The sequence below is a fragment of the Typopeltis vanoorti genome, chromosome 15 (assembly GCF_054136105.1).
Source record: "Typopeltis vanoorti isolate ZY-2024b chromosome 15, IOZ_Tvanoo_1.0, whole genome shotgun sequence".
In the NCBI taxonomy this organism is placed as follows: Eukaryota; Metazoa; Arthropoda; class Arachnida; order Uropygi; family Thelyphonidae; genus Typopeltis; species Typopeltis vanoorti.
Genome location: NC_143563.1, coordinates 86812863 through 86835199, shown reverse-complemented (window position 1 = coordinate 86835199; position 22337 = coordinate 86812863). Strand labels below are relative to the sequence as shown.

The following is a 22337-nucleotide window of genomic DNA, read 5'->3' as shown; positions in this document are numbered from 1 at the left end:
ATCTGATTTGCTACCACTGGAGATTGAACTACTCCCTCAGTTTCCAAAAGTTAGATAGGATTAAAACCATCATCACTAAAAAGTGCACCTATAGAGTAAGTGTAAAATAAGAAATGTAATTTGTTGATGCTCATATTGAAAGTTTTTCACAACATATTTGTTACAGCAGAGTCGTGAAGCCTTATACTGGATTTATTTAGGAAATAACATCTGTATAAAGTAAAGTAATAAATATTTCTAACTGATATTGGATTTAATGCTGCTTTCCTTCATAATGTGATCCATAAAAATGATAAATGAATATAATGTGTAGTCCTATTTTACATCTCATTTTATATCAAACCATCTTCCTGCATACCTCATTTCTGATCTGACTTACAGTTTTAAGTACATACAATATATTGATCTATATAATATCCCATTTACAGTACATAACTAGCATTTTCAAGAGCTTTTCCTCTTAGCATATGTTTTTTCTTGATTTCAACTTAAATGCAGATCCTTGTTATATTCCCATTATTTCTCAATTATTTGCTTTAAATAAAAATCTGTCCTAACAATCCTTATATGAATTCCCACACATCTTTTAAATCCATTACCCCTTCTCAAGCATGCTTGCACTTATCTTACCTGAACACTCAAGTAGCACATTATTCTGCAATTCAATTGTTCAAATTGGTTGGGATGTTTGCAATTATAGCCAAAGCAAATAAAACTATGAAGCTAGTGTTTTATGTCTGTTAGGCTGGTTTACCTATTTTGCAGAAGGTTGAGACCACCCACATTCAATTTCCTTTTTTAAAGATGGGTAGAGTTCTGTTACAATTCTCCTCTTCAGCAGATTTCCTCAGATCTGCTAAAGTCCTGACCAGCACTAGTTGCTATATAACTTTTATGCCTCCATGCTTCTGGTCAAATATCTATTTCAGCTACTCTGCACATTTCATATTTCTGATATGTGCAAAGTAGCCTTTTCTACATTCTGTACTGATATGCACTCATAACCGTAAATCCCACACCCCAAAATATTTTTATCTGCCATTCCATTTAATCATTTTTCCTACTAATTATTTCAGAAATCCAGAATATTCATATTGTATCTTTCATCCATTTCTAAGATTCTTCTCCTCCAGTAGCCTAAAAAAAAAGATTTTGACGATGTCAAAATGTTATCGTGTTATATTTTTCCTGAAGTCTTTCCATTTCTTATTCTTTGCTACTTTTGCACACATCTTTCTTCCATTATACTTGCCAAGAAATTATTTTCCTTGTTATTCCTATATCAACTTGGATAAAGGATTAAACAAGAATTTCTTGCCAAGTGTAATTTACTTTTTAAGTGAAAAAAGCTTTCCATAGCTTCCTTTATTTTACTCTATATTCACTAAGGGTCACTGTTTAGTCTAACAGGAAGTTACTTTTTATTTCGCTGTCCTTTCAGATAACTTCACTACATCCATCATTGGCTGAATCAATGAGCATCTTCTCCAGATTTTGACAATGGATTTCTGAAGTTTGGTTCTTGTAAAAACAGCCTACATACAACAATCCAGTTTACGATGGAAAAGGAAAATAACAATAGTTTACCCTTCCTAGACACTTTAGTAACATGTCTTCCTAATGGTAACCTTTTATATACTGTATATAGAAATCCTACTTACACAGGCAGATACATTCACAAACTCTCCCACCACCATCCCTCTAAATAATATGGCATTATTAAAACTCTAACCAAGAGAGCCCACAATCTTCATTCTAGTGGAACCACCCTTTCACCCTCTCAACCACAAAGAGACAACACCTTCCTTTCCAATGGCCACATGATTACAGAATTAAAAATATAATCAGTTCTTCCCCCATTCCCTGGCCATCTGGCCAGGGAATGGGGGAAGGGTTTCAAGAAATGCCAGTACACCCTAAGTCCGTGACACATCAGAAAAAATAGCCACATCCTTATAAAGTACAACTTCCACACAACATTCAAGTCCCACCATAAACCTGCTACCCTCATCTGTTCTACCAAAGATCAGCTCCCTCCTCTTTCAGTGCTTGGAGTTTATAACGTACCGTGTTCCTGCAAGTTGGCTTACTTTGAACATACAGGCAGATCAGCAACCATCCACTTAGAAGAACACAAAATCATACATCTGCAATCACAACTATGGTCAATCTGGCCTTGCAGACCATGTTTTTGATATAACCCATAGGATTTCCTGAAAAAACACCATAATGCTCCACCCCAGTAAATTCAAAAAAGAAAGACTATTTTTAGAATCTCTGGAGGCACTCAGAAATCAACCGAATTTAAATAAATACGGTTGCATAAAACTTCCCAAAATTTAGGAAACATTAATTATCAGAGATCCCACTTTACATCCTAGGACACCTACAAACACCCATAGAGGGTGCATCACCTAGATAGGACTTTATAGTCACCCAGAGGTTTCACTTAGTGTTGTGTTGTATTTGAGTGTGCATTACAATAGTTTTTTTTTTTTTTTTTTTTTTTTTGTAATCCCTTAAGATGTCTCAGTGACTGAGATGAAATATTGGAAGCATTAAAATCAGTTTTAATCCTTTCCAAGTGATGTGTATATTCCATTAAGCCCCTCAACATGATGTCTTCACAGCAATTAAGCCTCAACACACGGGTAAAGAACCTGTTTAACTAGTTGAACCTGTTTAACTAGGTTTCACTTAGTGTTGTGTTGTATTTGAGTGTGCATTACAATAGTTTTTTTTTTTTTTTTTGTAATCCCTTAAGATGTCTCAGTGACTGAGATGAAATATTGGAAGCATTAAAATCAGTTTTAATCCTTTCCAAGTGATGTGTATATTCCATTAAGCCCCTCAACATGATGTCTTCACAGCAATTAAGCCTCAACACACGGGTAAAGAACCTGTTTAACTAGTTGATGCCCCAGCCAGCATGACACCTGATTTCTTTAAGCCAATATGGAATACAATATGGTTAGCTAAGTCTTAAATTGTCAGCCCATCCTTAATCATTCACAGTTGGATACCCAAATAACAGGGTACACCATGAAAAAGATGAGTGAACATTGAATAAGAAGCCATGGTGGATCCTCTGCAGTTCTTACAGGCTACATGGAGGTCTTCCAGTTATCTTAAGCATCCCATGTCATAAAACCTGAAGTGCAATCTTAGTGAAATATTCATATTTTTTCTTAAAAAAAATTAAGGCATCATAAAATATGCACAATGCTCACATATTATCATTCAAATTATATTCCAAATATCCTTGAACTTACTATCTTGTAATTCATTATTAGGAGTTAACACATTAGAGAGATTGTCAGCATCCACAACACTATTACCATCCTGCAAAGAAAACATAAAAAAGCTTATACGAAAGAGATTAAAAAGTTAAGAAAAACAGATATTTTATTCTTGAACATTATTTCCATAGAACAGCTGATAAATAATCATATTCAAGATTAAATTTCTGATTTAATCAGGTCAAAGTGTTCTATATGCAAAGCTTCAAAGTACAAACTAAAAATTCAATAATTTAAATTATACTTCAGCCACAGGATATCAGAACAGATAGAGCCAGATATTTCACGTGCCTGTGTTGCCACAAAATAATAATAATCAAAGCACTGGGCACAGAACTGAATGGGCAACTTGAAATTTGAATTTTTTTTACTCTAAAATAGAGTTTCTCTTTAACAATACTATATATTGCTCATTTGCAATGCATCACTACAGTTAATACTAGATAAAAATAAATGTTATCCAAATGCTGTTTTTCAGAAGTTTTGTAAATACTTTTTAACTGAAAGCAAATTAAATAGTCTCACATGGAAGTGATAGAGTTTTTCCTTCTAAAAAACAAACTTCTCCTAAATGCAATTAATATATATACAATAAATTGACATAGTGGTCTTCATCGTCATCATCAAATTCCTTATATGTACCCTCAAGGGATTACACAGTATATGATAGTACTGCATGATAAACTTACACCCATTACTAACTTCCTATCTACAATTTTCCTCCAAATCAATCTGTTACCTGTCAAGACTTCAACATTATCAGATCTTATATTTCTATCTTCCAAGGCACTTTTTTCTGTATCAATCCACCTATAATCTAAGTCTTCCTCTGGGTCTTTTTTTCTGCCAACCTGGCAAAGAACACTTGTTTTGCTAATCTTTCCTCTCCCATTCTGTTTAAGTGACCATCTGAGATTAGCTCTGATGACACATTCCTGGATGTTAACAATATTAAGTTCTTTCCTAATATCTTCATTTTTAATATGATATTGCCACTGACGCCATCTGTTCACCCTTCTAATCTTCCTCAGGACTCTCAAAGCTGCGGTCTCTAGTCTTTGGTCAAGCGTTTTATTTCTAACCCAGCTCTCAGATCCATAAATTAAAATTGGTTTGAACACTGTCTTGCATATAGCTAATTTAGTGTTTTGACTAATTTCTCTCTTATTCCATATAAACTTATTCAGTTGACTTCCTACCATACCAGCTTTATTGATTCTGTTTGTCTATTTTCGTATTTAATTTATCATCTTCACTAAAAATCATGCCTAAGTAGCTGAAATGTTTTACTTGTTCTATAGGCTCCATTCACAATAATACATATGGTATAGATACATATTACAACTGACAAGCCACTATCACCAACATGTTGTTCAGCATTATAAGAATACCAGCAAGGATCTTAATTTTTGTACTTCTTTTTAATTTAATTTTTTTTTAATACTTCCTTTCCGTGATTAAACTACCATTTTCAATCATCAAAATATCAAAATTAACTTCTTGATTTGTTTCATGAGTTAAGAAAATTACTGCATTATTCACATGACATCATTGTAAATTAACAAGTATTAATTTAAAAAAATGCATATATAGTAACTTTGATTTAAAACATATTGCATAAACCTTCATTATGAGATTTAGTTCACACCAAAACTGAATTTTGGCTGTTCTAATTCACTATGGTAACATCCTTTAAAGAATGACATTAGCTCATCAGATTAAAAAGCTTGACATCATTAAAATAGTATAGCACATAACCATAATAATCATCTGACCAACCAAGATCACAGGCAAAATGCTGTTCCTAAGGTTAGATATAGAGATACAATCATCTATCCTCTTTCAAAATAATATGTGTACATATCAAAATTAACTGTAGTGGGCTTTTAACAATCAGTTTACTGATCAACAAATATCAAATCCCCCCTGCACCCAAAAAAAATTAGCTATTTGTTGTGTGTGTGTGTGGGGGGGCTACATGACATTACCAGCACATTCCAAAATACATATTTTTAGCAAATAGGGTGACTTGTAGAGATTAGAGAGGGAAAATAGTTGTAGAACATTAAAAGGAAAATAATAACAGAACCATAATTTTGTCTGCTTATTAGTGTTCAGTGAGATAGGAAATATCTATGTCTTCCACCCAGAAAGAATGGAACATTTCAATAAAATATTTACTTGGCCAAACACAGCACCATCTCTAGTTAAATTGCATAAACCTTCATTATGAGATTTAGTTCACACCAAAACTGAATTTTGGCTGTTCTAATTCACTATAATAACAAAATTCACTATGATAACATCCTTTAAAGAATGACATGTATCACTCTAAATACTTTCAATTTTATATTACTTGGATTATTCTCTGGAGAGAGAGAGAGAGAGATGGATGGATGGATTAAAGGAGCAACTGAAAATTTCAAGAACAGTCAATTACAGACTATGTTATCCTCAGCAGCATCTGGACTTTTATCATTGTCTAGTAGCCATGAATATAAAGCTTCTACTCAGATACTGAAGAGTACAAATATTATTATAGCATTCATGTTTATAAAAAGTAAATGATATTTATTGCTCAGTATCACCTTGCTTGATGTAAACCTAAGAGGGAATAAAAATGTCTAACCTCCAGAGTAGGATTCCTTGCATATCCTTGTCCACTCATGGTATTAATGTGTTATAGGTTTCTAAATCTTGCAAGGGTGAGATCACGGAAAAGTGCATACCCTACAATTTGAATAAATCTGCAACTGGAAGAACTATCAGTTTCTTATTTTCATACTTTCAAACAGCAGCTGAGTATTGTCTATGTACATTGCACAGCTTATTTTATGAAAATTTTTTCAATGATGAGGACACACTCAAGTACATTTACTTGAAAACAAAACAATGTGATCTAAGTCATTCTAAATTGCAGACAATCATTTACTTTCTCAATATTCTGCTATTTAACATGAAATTGAGATTTTTATTTCTTTAAATTTTATCAGAAGAGTTATAGCCAAGGTGGCCACATTGCTTCCGACTGGTGAAAGTTACCATGAAATCTTGACTTGGGGGATTGTAAAACATGAGAAATATTCTGTCAAGAAGGGGTAACAGAAAGTAACAGAAACAGATAAAATAGTCGAGTTACTGAGTGACCACTTTGCAAAGTTATATCATCCAAGTGAGATTACCGCTTTAACGTATGTGACAGACACTAATGCGGGAACAGAGGTGGATGAATTTGAGGTCCTTAAGATGTTGCAGAATGTAAATACAGCTGTGGGATTAAATGATATGTAGAAATACACGGAAGGCAATTATGACAAGCTTAGAAGGAAGCTTAATTATGAGCCAGGGCATAAAACACTGCAGGATAAGGATGTTAGTAATGAATGGGAGATAGTTAAGAGTCGTCATCTAGAGGGAGCAATATTAAGTTGTCAACCTAAGTTAAGGAGGGTTAATCAGACAGGAGTTAGATGGATAAGTCTATCATTAAACATGAGCTACAGAAGAAGAAAATGCTGTGGAGAGTATATAAGGAGAAAGGTGATCAGCAAACTCATGAACATACAAACCCTGAGTGCAAGCCTCAGACAAGAAAGATGACCACAGCAGAGAAGGCAAAATCAGCTTACAAGAAGAATCTAGCCAAGCAGGACAAAGGAAATTCTGAGACGTTCTTTCGTTATGTGGCACAAAAGAGGAAGAATAACCTTAATGAGTGATGATTGCCACAAGGTAACAGAAACAGATAAAATAGTCGAGTTACTGAGTGACCACTTTGCAAAGTTATATCATCCAAGTGAGATTACCGCTTTAACGTATGTGACAGACACTAATGCGGGAACAGAGGTGGATGAATTTGAGGTCCTTAAGATGTTGCAGAATGTAAATACAGCTGTGGGATTAAATGATATATAGTTCGCCAACCGATTAGAGATCCCTCGACACTTCTGCGCATGTCAGAAAAAGGAGAATCCATTCCGATAATAGAGTAATCAATCTGTCTTCTGGGATGAGTTTGTTTATTATTACAGGTTGGAAATAGCTTTTCTTTTATGAACATTGTAGTTTTTGAAGTTGTAGCTATTTTGCTTGTGTAACAGTTGGAAAAATGTACGTAAAGTATTAACAAAATTAAAAAAAGGTATAGCATAAAACAAAAATTTAACTAAGTTTATTTTTAAGAAAGTTTTCTATAATATAAAAGTAATTATACAGAAAAACAGAAATTTTTTCAAATGAACTTAGATATTCTAAACTTACAGTTGAGAGAACTGAGACACTTTAATGTCCTAAACCGATTAATTATTTATGACTTGTTGTGACTCTTTTAACAAACCCATGCAAAAAAAATGTTGGAAAAAAATACCATTATCAAATCCTTTTAATCTTCAGAGTCATCTGAATTGGTGTCCGAATCGCCATCACTTTCACTTAAACTGATCACCAAAGGTTCGCATAATTCTTCGATAATTCCGTCTTTGTTCCAACACATATTTTCCAATGAGGTGACATGAGAGCAATATTTTCCCCAGTTTTGAACTGTAACACTTTCAATCGCCTGTTCTGAAAGCTTAAAAAGTTTCAACATGTCAATATCTCCAGTTACATTACGATGGCGAATGAAACTTTTCACTTCTGCCCAAACATACTCAATAGCATTAATATCGCAATGATATGGTGGTAGCCTCAAAGTTAGAAATCCATGCTCTTTGAGCATCGTGTTGAATTTAAATAGTTTAGTTGTGAGCGAGTTTCTTTTGACCAAATTAAGCAATTCAATTTTTCGCATATCTGGGGAATGTTAATTGCAGAAAGCCAATCCATAAGAACTTGCTTCTTATTAGACCAATTTGGAAATTTATTTAATCAATAGAGTGATATGAAGCGTTATCAATTATAACAACAGCATTTTTAGGAAGGTTTGGCATCAGGTTTTTTTCTGCCCACTTTTCGAAGATCGTAGAATTCATTTGCCCATGGTAATCTCCAGTAGTTGAATTGGCTTCATATAGTAAGTTTGAATTCGGTAAAAAACCCATTTCTCCACCCGCACACAAAATTATTATGCGCCTTGAAGTATTTCCGGTTTGTAGCACTCCACATTCTTCTTTAGACTGCCAACATTTTCCATAAGTTAAATTACTATCAATCCAAGTTTCATCTAGATACACAATCGGTTTTTTTCTCCTCCCTGAAACATCTTATTGCTCTCAAATACTGCGTTCTAGATAAAACAATGTCACTTCGCTCCATGATAAGTTTCCTTTTATTCTGGGACTTTTTAAAACAAAATACGATTTCATGAAGTATTTTCCTTAAAGTTTCTCTTTTCCAAAGAAAATTAATTTTTTCTTTAAGCACAGGAATCAATTTCGGAACAGTTGGCACTCTTTTCTCGACCACGTAAAATTCGTGAATAGTTCTTATAACGTCTACATCAAAATCATTCAAAGCTACGGTTTCAATAGTTTTCTTTACTCTAGCGCTTTTTTTAGGAGATTTAAATTTTGGCTTACCTTCACCTTTTGATTCCCTACGAATTCTTTTAACAGTCGACCCCGATACGCCTGCAATTGCATTTGCACATTTTATGACTTGAGAAAGGGGAACAAGGAGACGATTCTTTTTCGCAGAATGTCAGCACATTATTCAATATTCATTGGCAAGAGCTACTGAAACGTTTAACAACAGAACTTGTTGACTGTACTGGATCCATCATACAAATTAATAATAAAAAAAAAATGACAAAAAAGCGATAACAAAAATCTAGTACAGCGACAGAACAAGAAAGCACGTGATTTTGCATGTTGGTGACCAATTCATACATCCTTCATTTCTTTCTCCCCTTCAGCATGAATAGACTATTCTTGGCAAAATGCCAAGGAGAGATCTACAAACGGTGGATTCTGCATCGTATTCTAAATTTCTATAAGTTTATCAATATCAGTATCAATATCAGCTCGGGTTTTGCGAGAATGTACAAGAGATATAAGTTTCTATAAGTTTATCAATATCAGTACAAGAGATATAAATTTCTATAAGTTTATCAATATCAGTATCAGCTCAGGTTTTGTGAGAATGTACAAGAGAACTGGCAGTGCCTCTGATTAAGCTGTTTAATTTAGAGTTCCAAGGAAGTAGAAAGACGGCAAAATAATTCCTTTCAATAAGGTAACACCCTAAGTCTGCAGTAGCAAATTATACGAAGGGGGGGGGGGGAATCATCTGATAAACACCTAGAACAAAAATGATATTAAAGCAGCTGATATAACCACAAAAAAGAACATACTAGTAGCAGAGTTATGAAGGTAACTTATGTTCTTATATTCCTGCATGTTCTTTCTTGTAGTTATACGAGTTGATTTAGTATCATTTTTGTTCTTGGTGTTTATCAGAACTTTCCAGCCCCTTGAATAAAGGTGTGGTTAGTAGGAGTGTGAGAACTAGATTTTTTGCTTAGAGAGTTGTGAATGAGTGGAATGGGTTACCAGAATCAGTTGTGATGTTAATGGGTTTAAGGAGGGTACGATAGTTTGTGTGGATAGTTTAGGTCTTCCCCAATGAGTCTTCGGACTCCATGGAGGTGCCTGTACAATAATAATAATAAATCCTATATTAACCAAGAAATTAACAAATCCCATATATACCATACTTACTGTTTCTGAGTCTAAAGTAATAGGAATATAATCCATTGGTGATCGTTTCGTAGGAGAAGAATCTGTACTAGAACCATATTCTAACCTCTCTTCTAAGGTTGTTAACCTTCCTTCCTGTACTGCATTTTGACTAAGACTAGAGTCCTGGGAAGGAGATTCACTAGGGCTCTTTTTTGAACTTTTCTCATATAGGTCTTGTTCTAATCTATCAAAATTGTATTCTTGTATTTCTGCTGATGTTTTTTTTAAAGAATTGTAAACCTCTTCTGGATTTAAATTTTCTGTTTCATCATCATCAAAGGAACGATTATGAACAGGGTAATTACGAACCCTGAAAGAAGTTAAAAAAAAAATTAATAAGAAATACAAAACATAAGAAAAATATTTCAGATTTTTATAGTAATTTCTATTAAGATGCAAGATGTTTATTATCACTGTTTCAATTATTTACCTTACAAATTAAATGAAATACCAATAATCAAAAACATGTACTTAATTTTGAAAAATAAAATAAATGAAAAAGTTACCATTCTATTAGAAGCTTTACACACACATCCAGAAACTCTATATCACTTATCAAGATAAGCATGTTTAGGTTCGTTTTTCTATCTCAAATAAGCAACTAAAATCATTGGCATCCAGTAAACTCCAGCATGTCACTTGTCTAGTAAAAAGTGTATTTTAGATTGTGTCAAGTGGTAATTATTTGGCAAAAATTAAAAAACCTCGACTCACCTTGAAGTCTTAAATATTGTCAAAAATCAGTTCATCTGTAGGTTACAGCTCTAAAAAATAAGTGCATTAATATATACTGATTTAAAAAAAAATCAAATTGTGTTTAATTTTATAAAACTGACTCAGAATTAATACCAAGTAAGCAAAAGTTGCTTTAAGAGTTAGGAATGTTTGGACCATTTCTGTTTCTCTGATGGCAGAATGCCCCACCAGATAAGCTTAACTATAATATGTTCATAGCATAACCATCTATGCTGCAAACATGTGAATATAACATAACCATCCCTTATGCAAAAAAGCATAAGGGATGATTATGCTATATGGATGGTATTTCATGTACCATAGATTTCTTCTCTCTAATTCTAAAGTTGGTTTCTTTCTTTGCATTTACTAAGGCCAAAATTCACACATCATCACTTCTATAAGGTTCCTTGTTCTAGTAATTCATTGCAGGTAAGATGGTGGTTTCTTCAGAAATTAGAAGGGTGGAACATAGTGACTAGATCCAATTTCACCACAACATGAAAAATTCAGGAGAAGTGGACCACCTTGGCCAAACAACAAGATCCTATTGCATGTAATCCCTATTTATCTTTTGTTAAAAAAAAAAAACTTGTGAAATCTACCTATTTCATCCAAATGGAGCAGAATGCTTTGCTGTCCACCTTAAGGATATGGAAAGTCATTATCTGCAACAGGAACTTACAATTAAAAAAAAAATAAAAAATCGCTGTATAGCTACAGCCATCATGTTTTTGGACACCTCAGCCAATTCCGCATCGTATTCTAAATTTCTATAAGTTTATGTTGGTCATCTTCTAATGATACTAAGTGAATTTGCTAGCAAAACACAAGACATCTTTAATTAAATAGGAAGAAACAGGCAAAATACCGGCCTGGTTGGCTGAGTGGTTAGCGTATCCACTCTTTCCAAAAGGCCGTGGGTTTGAATCCTGCTGCGGGTATGGATGTTCGCGATTGTCTATGAAAATACTAGTGGTGGTGGGGGGCAGTAGATGGTGTGAGTGTAGATAATGCAGTTGGTGGATAATGGGTGAATGAGGTTGAGTGGTCGAGACGGAGAGTTGTAGAGTAGGTGCCCTCCCTCAATGAGTCGAACTCCCTGGAGGTGTTAAAAAATAATTTGTTTTTGAAACTTTAAAAAGTTTCAAATGTGACTAATAGCAACCTTTGGTAGGATTATAAAATAACAATTGCCAAATGAAGCTGTTTGAATTTTTCTTCATTACTTACACACTGATTCAGAGATTATGAAAAGTATATAAGGTTCAAGCATATGCTAATGAATATGAAATTTGAAAATAGAGAGCTGCCCTGCACCACCTCTCATATGAACGAGAAGCAGAATTTTGTTTCATGATTTATATAGATATAAACTTTATTTGGTTCCTGACTTTGACATAGAGGAAAGAGTAGCAGATTGATCGATCACTTTACTAATTTTTTTAACCACACACACACACACACACACACACAAAAGCACCTCTATAATGTTTGTTCAAAATCTAGAAACCCCAAATACCAAGCCTAGTACACATCTGAAATTTTATAGGAAAAACGGTCAATAGTCATGAATATAATTGTAGTCAAACAACTTGTTTGCACATTTGGATATAATGTGCACAAATATATCATTTCATGAATAATTATTATTAAAAGAGAAAGTATTTATATGAGGTAGGCAAAGTTGGCTTCTACCAGAAAATTCACTCCACTCTCTCATCTTGTTAAGGGGCCTGGTTGGCTGAGGAGATAGTATTTCCTCTCTCTAACTTATAAGCCATGGGTTGGAATCTCACTGATTATAACTAATGGAATTTTTATTATTTTTTTTTTATAAATGTCTTGTGGTAGATGAATTTCATCACCTGGTATGAGAACACTATTCTTTGTTGAAGGCCTGAAGTAGCTCAAAGATCCATATTTGGTGTTTATAGCAGGATTTCCAAGCACCAAATATGGATCTTTGAGCTACTTCGGGCCTTCAACTGTCTACTATTTCCTTTTCCATGAAATAAGTATATATAATAAGAGTATACTAGTCCAGATAAAATCTTATCAAAGCCTTGTAAAGAGGTACAATGACTTCTTTATTCTAATAGTCTTTTTTTCTTGATTCATATCCGCTTCCTTTTCAGAGATGCTGTTCTTTGTTGTCCAATGACCTTCTGCCTGGTATCTCCAACTCTGGGCCTGGCTCCCACCGAAGAAACCCCAATAAATGTCGAAACTAATCTGGGTAGTGGCCAATCCCTTAATCCATAACATTATACATATCCGCAAGGAGATGTGTTTTGCATTATGGGAGATACTGGGTTAGGCGGGTTGGTAGCTTGCTCCACCTTTGCTACGAGTTGTCTGGTGTCGTACTACTTACCCAGGTAAGATAGTACAACACCATGTTCAGTCCTGAAGATATTTTCAGGCACAAACTTTGTTTGCTCTCACTTGGATAAAGGATTAAACTAAATTTATTATAGTCTAACAAAGCAAAAAATAAACTTTCAATGTTATTTCTATACCTTTCCACAGTTTGATTGTTTCTGGTCTCCTGATCCAATACATCTGCCAATTGGTAACTGAATACCCGAAACAAATGCTTACTGTAATGAAGACCCCTCATCCCATTTTCTGCTCTGAACCTGTCTCTTCCATCACCGATGCTATCCAAATGTCATAAACATACCAAAGAACAACCGGGGGGGGAAAAAACTGGTCTATCACAAGTGGCACTCAAGAAAAATTCCTGTTTTGCACTCAGCCTACAATGCAGCTCTCAACAGCCATAGAAAAAAATGTATATCAGTCATCACCTTGTTTATCTACTTTTAATTTTCTCTACTGTCTTCCCACCTCCTTAAGAAGTCAGGTACCCATATCTGTGCATAGCAGTTTTATCGAAGTATTGTAAAGTAGTAAAATAACTCCCATTAAGATGAGAATCTTAGGCAGTTAGATATGCTGCTAATTAAACACCCGTTTTAGTTCCCATCTGTCAAATCAGCAGTTAACTATATGTGATCACTAAAGTTTTTATATATAAGCATGCCACCAGTCAGGAACAAAGAGAAAAATTGTGATGTTTTTTTTTTTTTTTTTTTTTTGGGGGGGGGGAGGGGGAGGGGGGGTATATACGAAAGTCAGGTATATAAGGTAAAGTGATGCTGAATCTGGTTATCATATACAAATGATTGCTGCTGCCTGCAGTTTATGCATGAGTTATCCATAAAAGCAGGCATTTTGGAGTGATTTTCCATTTCGTGTCTGAGGTGAAAACAACACACTTTGTGATAGCAGAATTCTTGAATATGGATTCTTGAACACCAAGACATCATTTACCAATGAATTTGGAGAATTTGGATAGCAAGCCATTGTAAGACTGAAGGCCAGCCAAAGTCCAGCTGGGGTACCCAGATGGTTGCTTGTGAGTCGTTTTGTGGTTCACAGACTGTGGTACCAATTCCATTAGTCACAAACAGCATCCTGGAGATACAGTGAATGTATCTGCCGTGGATTGCAACTGCAGTGAGTGACCAATATCTGTGATTATCTGCTCAGTGAAACAAGAGTGCTACCTCAAATTAGCAATAATCTGACCTCTCATTGACTACAGGAACATCCGTATCTGCTTCCAATGCAAGCAAAAGACTTCATGAAGGTGGTCTGTATGCAATGCAATCTCCACAGCAAAGGAAAGAAAATTTGAAATGGCCAGGCTGCATATCAACTGGACCCAAACTAATGGGGATCAGTGCTGTTTACAGATGAGTCCCAGATTGCTCTACAAAGCAACATCAGATATGCTCTGATCTGGAGACAACCATTGACACATTATCAAACCTCTAATATCTGTGAGAGATGCTTATGGTGGAGGTAGTGTAATGGTTTGGAGAGGCATCTCACTGAGTGGATGCACTGACCTGTATATACTTCCTGGGAGAACCGTGAATTCTGAAATTTAAAGAGATGAGGTCCTAAACCCATATGTTTGTCCATATGTAAGTGTAATCATCCATTCTCTGTTTGTAATCCCCAAAATCTTCTGAATGTACACCCCATTCTCTGTTTGGTCTTCCTCTTTTGTTCTTTCCTTCAATCATTCCAAACAGCAACGTTTTTAATTTTCTCTCATAATTCATTCTACATATATGGCAGACATAGTTTCCTTTTGATTATTTTCTGGATCAGGATTTCTTTTGGTTGTATTCATCTGTAGATTTCCTCATTGTTCACTTTCTGTATCCTGCTTATTCAAGATCTTTCTATTGAACTTCCTCTCAAATGCCAATATCCTCCTTTCAGATTCTCTCAGGAGTACCAGGCCTCACATCCATAGAGCATGCAGCTGAAGATAAAGATTTCTATAATGCACAGTTTAGTTTGCTTCTTGATAGCTCGGCTCTTCCTTATTTTGTCCATGGCTTTTAAAATAGTTGTTGCTCTGGCTATTCTAATTTTTATCTCTTTTTTGGGGTCCAAATCATGCGTCATGTGGCATCCAACACATGTGAAATGTTTTCCACATTTTCCAGTTGAAATCTGTCTATCGTAACTCTGTTCAGTAACTCCTGTTGTCCAAATATCATTGTTTTAGTTTTTTCAATATACATTTAGTCCATATCTTTTTCCTTCGGTGTATAGTGTTTGCAATGTCTGTTCCAGCCTTGCTGCGTCTTCTTCAATCAGGACGATGTCATCTGCAAAGCAGAGGGAGTTTATTCTCATGTCATTTATTGAAATGCTTCCATCTTCTTTAATCTTATCTAGTGTTCTTCCCAGATGTGTGATGATGATTGGTGATACTGGGTCCCCTTGTCTTGTGACTTGACTAGTGGCAAACCAATCTCCAGTCTCACCTACTATTCTGATTTTTGCTTGGCTGTTTATATCTTTCAGCAGGCAGATCAATTTATTGTCCACACCATAGGATTCCAAGACAGTCCATGTTATATTTTGTTCAATATTATCAAATTTTGGAAGTCCATGAAGCAGCAATATATCTTTTTGTTCTTTCTCCGAGCTTTCTCTGCTATTAGTCTTAGTGCGAGCATTTGTTGCACTGTACTTCAATCTTGTCAAAATCCAGCTTGCTCATCTAGAAGATTCATATGCCTCTTCAGGTTCTGTTAGTATTTTCATCAGCACTTTGCCAAGATGACTCATTAATGCAATAGTTCTGTAATTGGTGCATTTTAAAGCACTGCCTTTCTTATGAAGAACAACCAAGACCGATTTTATCCACTCTTCGGCGGCATACTCTGATCTCCTATTTCATTGCATAACTTACGTATTTCTTTTGCAATTGATTCTCCCCCATATTTTAGCATCTCACCTACTATGTTGTTTCCAGGACTCTTGTTGTTCTTCAGATGTTTTATAGCCTTATTCGCCTCCTCTTCTAAGATGTCATTTTCAAAGATCTCTGCTGGTGGAGAGATTGCTTTTAGTTCTTTGATTACTTCTGTTGCAGTATCATTTAGTTGATTTTTATATAGTTCGCTGCAATATCTTGTCCACCTGTGTATGATTTCTGTCTTGTCCATCAATACTTTACCATTTTCATCTTTGACTGCTACTGATCTTGTTTGCCACTTCCTATTGACATTTCTTATAAGTTTGTAGACCTCTAGTTTTGTGTTCTCCATAGTATTGTTCAATATCTTTCCACTGGTCCTCCAACCATTTGGCTTTATCAGATCTTGCTGCTCTCCGTACTTCATTGCATTTTTGACGATATAGCTCATCTGCTGCCTCTGAATTATCTCTTTTAAGTTTCAGTTTTAGGGTTTCCTGAGTTATCCATTTCTTGTTGATCTTTTCTCTTTCAGGAATTACTTCCTCTACTGCTTTTTTTAGCACTGTAGTCAATCGTTCTGCTCTTGTATTTATATTTTGTTTTTCACTTGGGGGCTTAAGCTTATTTTCCAATATGTTCTGATATGCTGTTCTTAGCCTGTCTTCATTTAGTTTTGAGATGTCTCCAGCTTTTTAGAACTTTCCTTTGTACTTCTGTTTCAGTTTTAGTCTTATATTCACAATCACTAAGCTGTGGTCCAAATCAATATCAGCTCCTTGGAATGATCTGCATTGTTGAACTGCGGTTCTCCATGTCTAGTCTATTAATATCCAGTCGATCATATTCCTGTGTTTGCCATCGAAGGAGCGCCACGTCCATTTACGACAATCTTTTTGTTGGAATTTGGTATTGCAAATCATCAGGTTGTTATCCGTTGCAAATTCCAGAAGCATCTCTCCATGTTCATTTCTTTCTCCAAATCCAAATTTTCCTATAACCTTCCACCATCCTGTGTTATTTTTGCCAATCTTTGCATTCCAGTCTCTTCCAATGATGAGTATATCCTGCTTCGGTATCTCACCAATTACTAGTTGTAGATCCCTGTAAAATCTCTCAAGGTTTTCATCTGCACTCTCTGCAGTGGGCGCATATATTTGAATGGTTGTGATATTAAATGGTTGGGCACTGAATCTTGCAACCATTATTCTTTCACTAACTGGTTTGTATCCTATCATTGCCTGACAGGCCTTGTTATTTAGCAGGAAACTTACGCCTGCTTCATGCTTACTTTCATTTCCTGACCAGAGAACTCTTTCACCATTTGATTCTCCTGACAATGTCTATCTCATTTCTCAAATACCCAATATATCACATTTGTATTTCTTCTTGAAGCAACTGCAATTTTCCAGTTGCCCAGAGTGTATGGACATTCCATATGCCAATTGATATTCCATCCTTTACAGGCCTGAGTTTGATTTTTTTTTATCTTTGTTTTCAGTAACTGATTTTTCGATCCAACCCTGATTACTCGATTGGGGACGAGGACCTTGTTTGACCGGGCAACGTCCAAGCCAGCACGAGTCTTTTTTCTTGTAATAGGAGAGATATTTATTCTACAAAATGATAATGCTTGTCTTCATCAAGTGAAGCTCATGAACTAATATCTTCAAGAAGAGATTTTCACCCTTATGGAATGACCAGTCACGTCTCTTGACTTTAATCCTATTGAACATGTCTGGATGACCTAAGTGGACGTGTTGCTGCTCTTTACCCCTCTTCTCAAAACCTTGAGAGACTTAGGAGAGCAGAAGTAATGGTTATTAGTGACTGAGCTCCTGGACACCATTATAAACAGCATGAAATATCACTCTGAGTGGTGTACTGCTGTGAGGTTTGAACACATTCTTACTGAGGAACAGTTTTGGAAATCTCATTTTGAGCTCTTGTTTTTGAATATTGTCTTCATGTACTCATTTATTACAGGATTAAACTATATATTTACAATTTTTATGGGTATTTCTTTCACATAACATATATCATACCACACCACTTTTCACCAAATTGCATAATAATTCATTATAGTTTTTAAGTTACTGTGATTTTTCTCTTTGTTCCTTAATTTATGAAAGCAGTGTAGTTTGAGAATTGCATTTCTATGAAACGTAATTTACTAATCTAGCAAATAACAGCATAAGTTTAAAATAAAAAATAATGTTTTATTACTCATGTTTTGCTAGTAATTTTTATTTACTAGTTAAAGTTACATTAATTACATTATTAATAATAAATTAATACAAATATGTGCATATGCAGACGATACAGCAATAATAAGTCACAGGAAAAAAGATTTAGAATAGAAATTTGAAGAACTTAATAGAAATGCTAAAGAAGTTGGATTACAAATTAACAAAACAGAAGACTAAATACAGGAATACCTTGATTATCGCGGTTATTGTTCCCACGAAAAATATCGCAATAATTGAATCCGTGATAATCGGGATAAATAATGCGTGTAAAATGGGTGATCAATGCCAAGGATTTTTCAAATCTATTAATTAAATTTTATATATCAAGTAAAAAAAGAAATGTGTTAAACGTGTTAAGTAAAAAATGAAGGTTCATTAAGAAAAACAAGATTATTCTTTAATCTTTATTTATATATAAGAAGTACATACAGTACATACAATTATTCTTTCTTGGATAAAAATTGCTGTAGAGTTGTCTGGTGGAATTTTTTCTTTCTTTTTTCTTCATATAAAACTCTGTAGCAACAGATGGAATTTTCAATTTCCTGACGGCCTTTCAGTGCTCGCTCGAGATTAGGATCGCCATTCAAGATTTTTTTCTTTAAAATTTCCAGCAATTCTAAACATTTCATCCATTTCTTTGAGGGCAAATTCCTTCAGTGGAAAGTCAATTTGTTCTTCATTATTATCGATTTGAGCATCGTAAGCACGTTCTCTCTCGAGGTTAATTAGGTCTTCATCATCCAGCTCCTTATCATGTGACTGAAGCAGGTCCTGAACATCACCTTTTTCAATTTCTTTTAGTCCTAGATCGAAGCCCTAGAGTTTGCAGTTTGGTCTAAAATATGGCGAACAGTTGATTCATTTAGACCATACTCTCTTGCAATTTTGGCTTTGGTTGTGCCTGCTTCATACTTATCATAATTGCTTCATATCATATGCAACTTATCTTCTAAGCTGATCACTCTATGTTTCTTCTTGATAGCTGTAGACTTGAAATCATCCTTGTTTCTTTTAGCATTCATTGTAGGGGTAAATAACAAGAGAAATAAATATCCACATGTATTTCAGGCAAGGGCAGATAGTTACCGGTAAGTAGTGAGAAGGCACTGTCGGAGAAAAACGAAGCGCTACAAGAAAGCGATACCTGGAGAGTGGCGACTCGAACTGGTTGCATATGTAGTGGGCTACATCTCGGGGCCACGATAATTCGAATTTGGAGGGCAATAACTGGATTTTGGTATCAAATTATAAACCGCGATAATCGAGATATTCCTGTATATGTAATGTGGAAAGACAATAAATAAAAATATTACAAGATATAATATAGGTGAATACAGTTTGAAGTTGTAGATAGTTTTAAATATTTAGGTTCATTAATAACAACAATATATCTGATGAAATTAATACCAGAATTATGGCTGGAAATAAGTGTTATTATATTTATAAAAAGTTAATGAGTAATAAAATTCCTAATCGTAATTCTAAATTAAAACTTCATAAAACAATTCTAAGACCTGTAACAGCATACAGATGTGAAACATGGCCATTAGAACAAAAAAGATATAGACTGAGAATCTTTGAAAGGAAATTATTAAGGAAAATATATGGACCAATAAAAGAAAAAAATGGAGAATTAGAACAAATAATGAACTTGAACAATGAATTAATGGTGAAGATACAGTAAGATATATAAAGACACAAAGAATAGTGTGGTGGTTGGGGCATACAGAAAATTTAGGTTTGGGGCATACAGAAAGGCTAAAAATTGTTTCACAAGCTAAAACTCATAAAGAGTTATAAAGCTGGAAGAAGTTAAAGTTGCAAACCAAATTATGAGCAAATAATACACCAGCACTTTTAATTTTTAACTCATGCCTTCATCTGGTAAATTAGTCAATCACGATCAATCAAGTTTTTTCAGTAATCACTTAACCAGAATAAGAGAAAAAAAATTTGAATATAAATGTAAAAATAAATACAAACGCTTCACAATTCTATTATTTTAGACAAACATGAGATCATCATTTATCAATTTTATCATGTAAGATATTTATAATAATCTTTCTTCATATAGCTTTGTATTACCGTGGTAAAGTGGTATTTGAGGCCTGTAGATGAGACATGACTGCACAAGGAGACTTTTGATATCTATCAACACTATATCGACGAAGCTGCGAGTGAAGCAGTTGAAAAGCACTATCCTACAAAACAATACATTTTTATTTAAAAAATATATAAAAATATAACAGATTACATATCTAAGATTAATCAACTGGTATAGTCTAATTTCATGCATATATAAAAAGGGACTGTCCAACTCCTGCATGAAAAGGTTTCTTGAATCTCCAATCCCTCTCTTCTGTTAAAGTAAAATTTTAAGTGCAGCTATATGACTGATAGGTGACCTTACATGCAATATACATATCTTTTCTTTTACTGACTTAGCCACTGTTCTGTTGTTGCCAACTGCCAAAAAGGAGAGGGTGTGAATTACTGTGGGTTAGTTGCTATAAAAAATAACTAAACAACAAAATAAATTATAAGGATAGCCGTTTCGTTAGAGATCGTCAGTCTGAATACCTAAGTTACATTGCAAAAGTGCATGCGTGTGAGAGAGAGAGAGCAAACAAAGCAGGCTGTTTATATATATATATATGGATGGATGGTTTTAGAACAAAGATAAATTTATGTGAATGGTTCTCATGAAATCAAAGATACTACGCCCCTCTCTAAACATGTTCCATTCCTCACCTCTCATACATTATACCCTGTATCTCACAAAAAAATCTTTTGCCAACAAGAAATCATCTACTTCCAAATCCATTTATCAGTGTTATCTACAGACAAGGTTAATTAACACTCCAGCCTTTTTATATGGAGTTTTACCATTAGGGTTTGGATTCAAGTGGCTCAAGCCAAGTTAAAAACTTTTACACACACCTTTTTTTTTTTTTTTTTTAACAGTTCAAAATAACATGTGGGACAAGTCAGATTCTACCAAAAAATATCTGATGAAAGCAACAATGCATTTTTTTGAAGTATGCTACAATATCTCACCTTGCAGTATGGCATAGTGGTAAAAGCAACACATTCGCTACTTAGACATGCAAACGCATTATATCCATTACAACTTGAATGTATTTTATATAAGAGATCATAAAACCTATAAGAATAGTATCATATGTGGGCCAGTGTTAAGAAGAGAAAGAAATAACTTGCTTTCAATTCAAGAGTTTCTTGAAATGTGGAAAGTCAGCTGGCAGTACCATCAACTGGGTGTAGCATAGAGGCAGTCTGCCTCATGGCGCCGCTTAATAAGGGCGCTCGTTCAGCCATATTGCGGTAGGCACCATGTTAGATCCTAAATGAAGGAATCTTGGAAAGAAATCATTCATTTGGAATCTAACATATAAAACTTGCTAACAAAGAGAAATACCTGCATATCAGCTGTAATTAAAAGTGAAACTTCTTCACTTTATGTAAAATTTGTATTCTTTATTTCAAGTGCCTTATATTTAAGCTGATGTGATTATATTAATATTTCATTTTTAAGTATGTCTAAAAAGAGAGATAATCTGATTTAAATTTAAGCCTCACTTAAGCTATGTAAAATTTACTGCGAGTCATCTAAAAAAGTTGCTAAGTAATAATTCCTGGAAGGCATAAAGCTACACGTGTACAGCGTACCACTAGCGGCTATACCTTACTCGGAAAATTATGTTGCCATGTATTCTGTGAATCCAAGTATAACAGCGTCGTAAAAGCAATGGATGAACCCAAAGGGGTGAAAAGGTAAGGGCCATGTGCAAAAAAGGGGACTGAGAAAAGAGGGCACTCTATAGAAGAATATAAGGGGTTAAGCCAGTATCGGAAGACTCTCTCTCTGGTCATAATGTTTTCCTGTTTTGGTGGTTCGGAAGTTAGCGAGCAGTTTCGCATAAAGGGGGGGGGGTTAAGTCTGTGATAAGATGTCGGACTGCGAGCATTCTTAAAATGAAGTAGGATTCTATGCAAAGCTGAAGGTAAAAATTCCAGTTCTAGCAGAATCAAGCTGTCGCTGAAAGTCCCATCGAATTGTTCC

At 34.6% G+C, this 22337-nt stretch overlaps 1 protein-coding gene across 8 annotated transcripts in view; it reads right to left on the bottom strand.

The window, feature by feature from the left end:
• The window catches only part of chb (CLIP-associating protein), a 723643-nt gene that overhangs the window by 75802 nt on the left and 625504 nt on the right, over positions 1-22337 (bottom strand). For all 8 annotated transcript variants that reach the window (XM_090405359.1, XM_090405362.1, XM_090405366.1 and 5 more), the window contains 3 exons: positions 20342-20457; positions 9956-10286; positions 3273-3342 (listed from right to left, as the gene is read on the bottom strand). In XM_090405359.1, coding sequence (XP_090261485.1) covers positions 3273-3342; positions 9956-10286; positions 20342-20457 — 517 coding nt within the window. The remainder of the gene's footprint in view (positions 1-3272; positions 3343-9955; positions 10287-20341; positions 20458-22337) is intronic.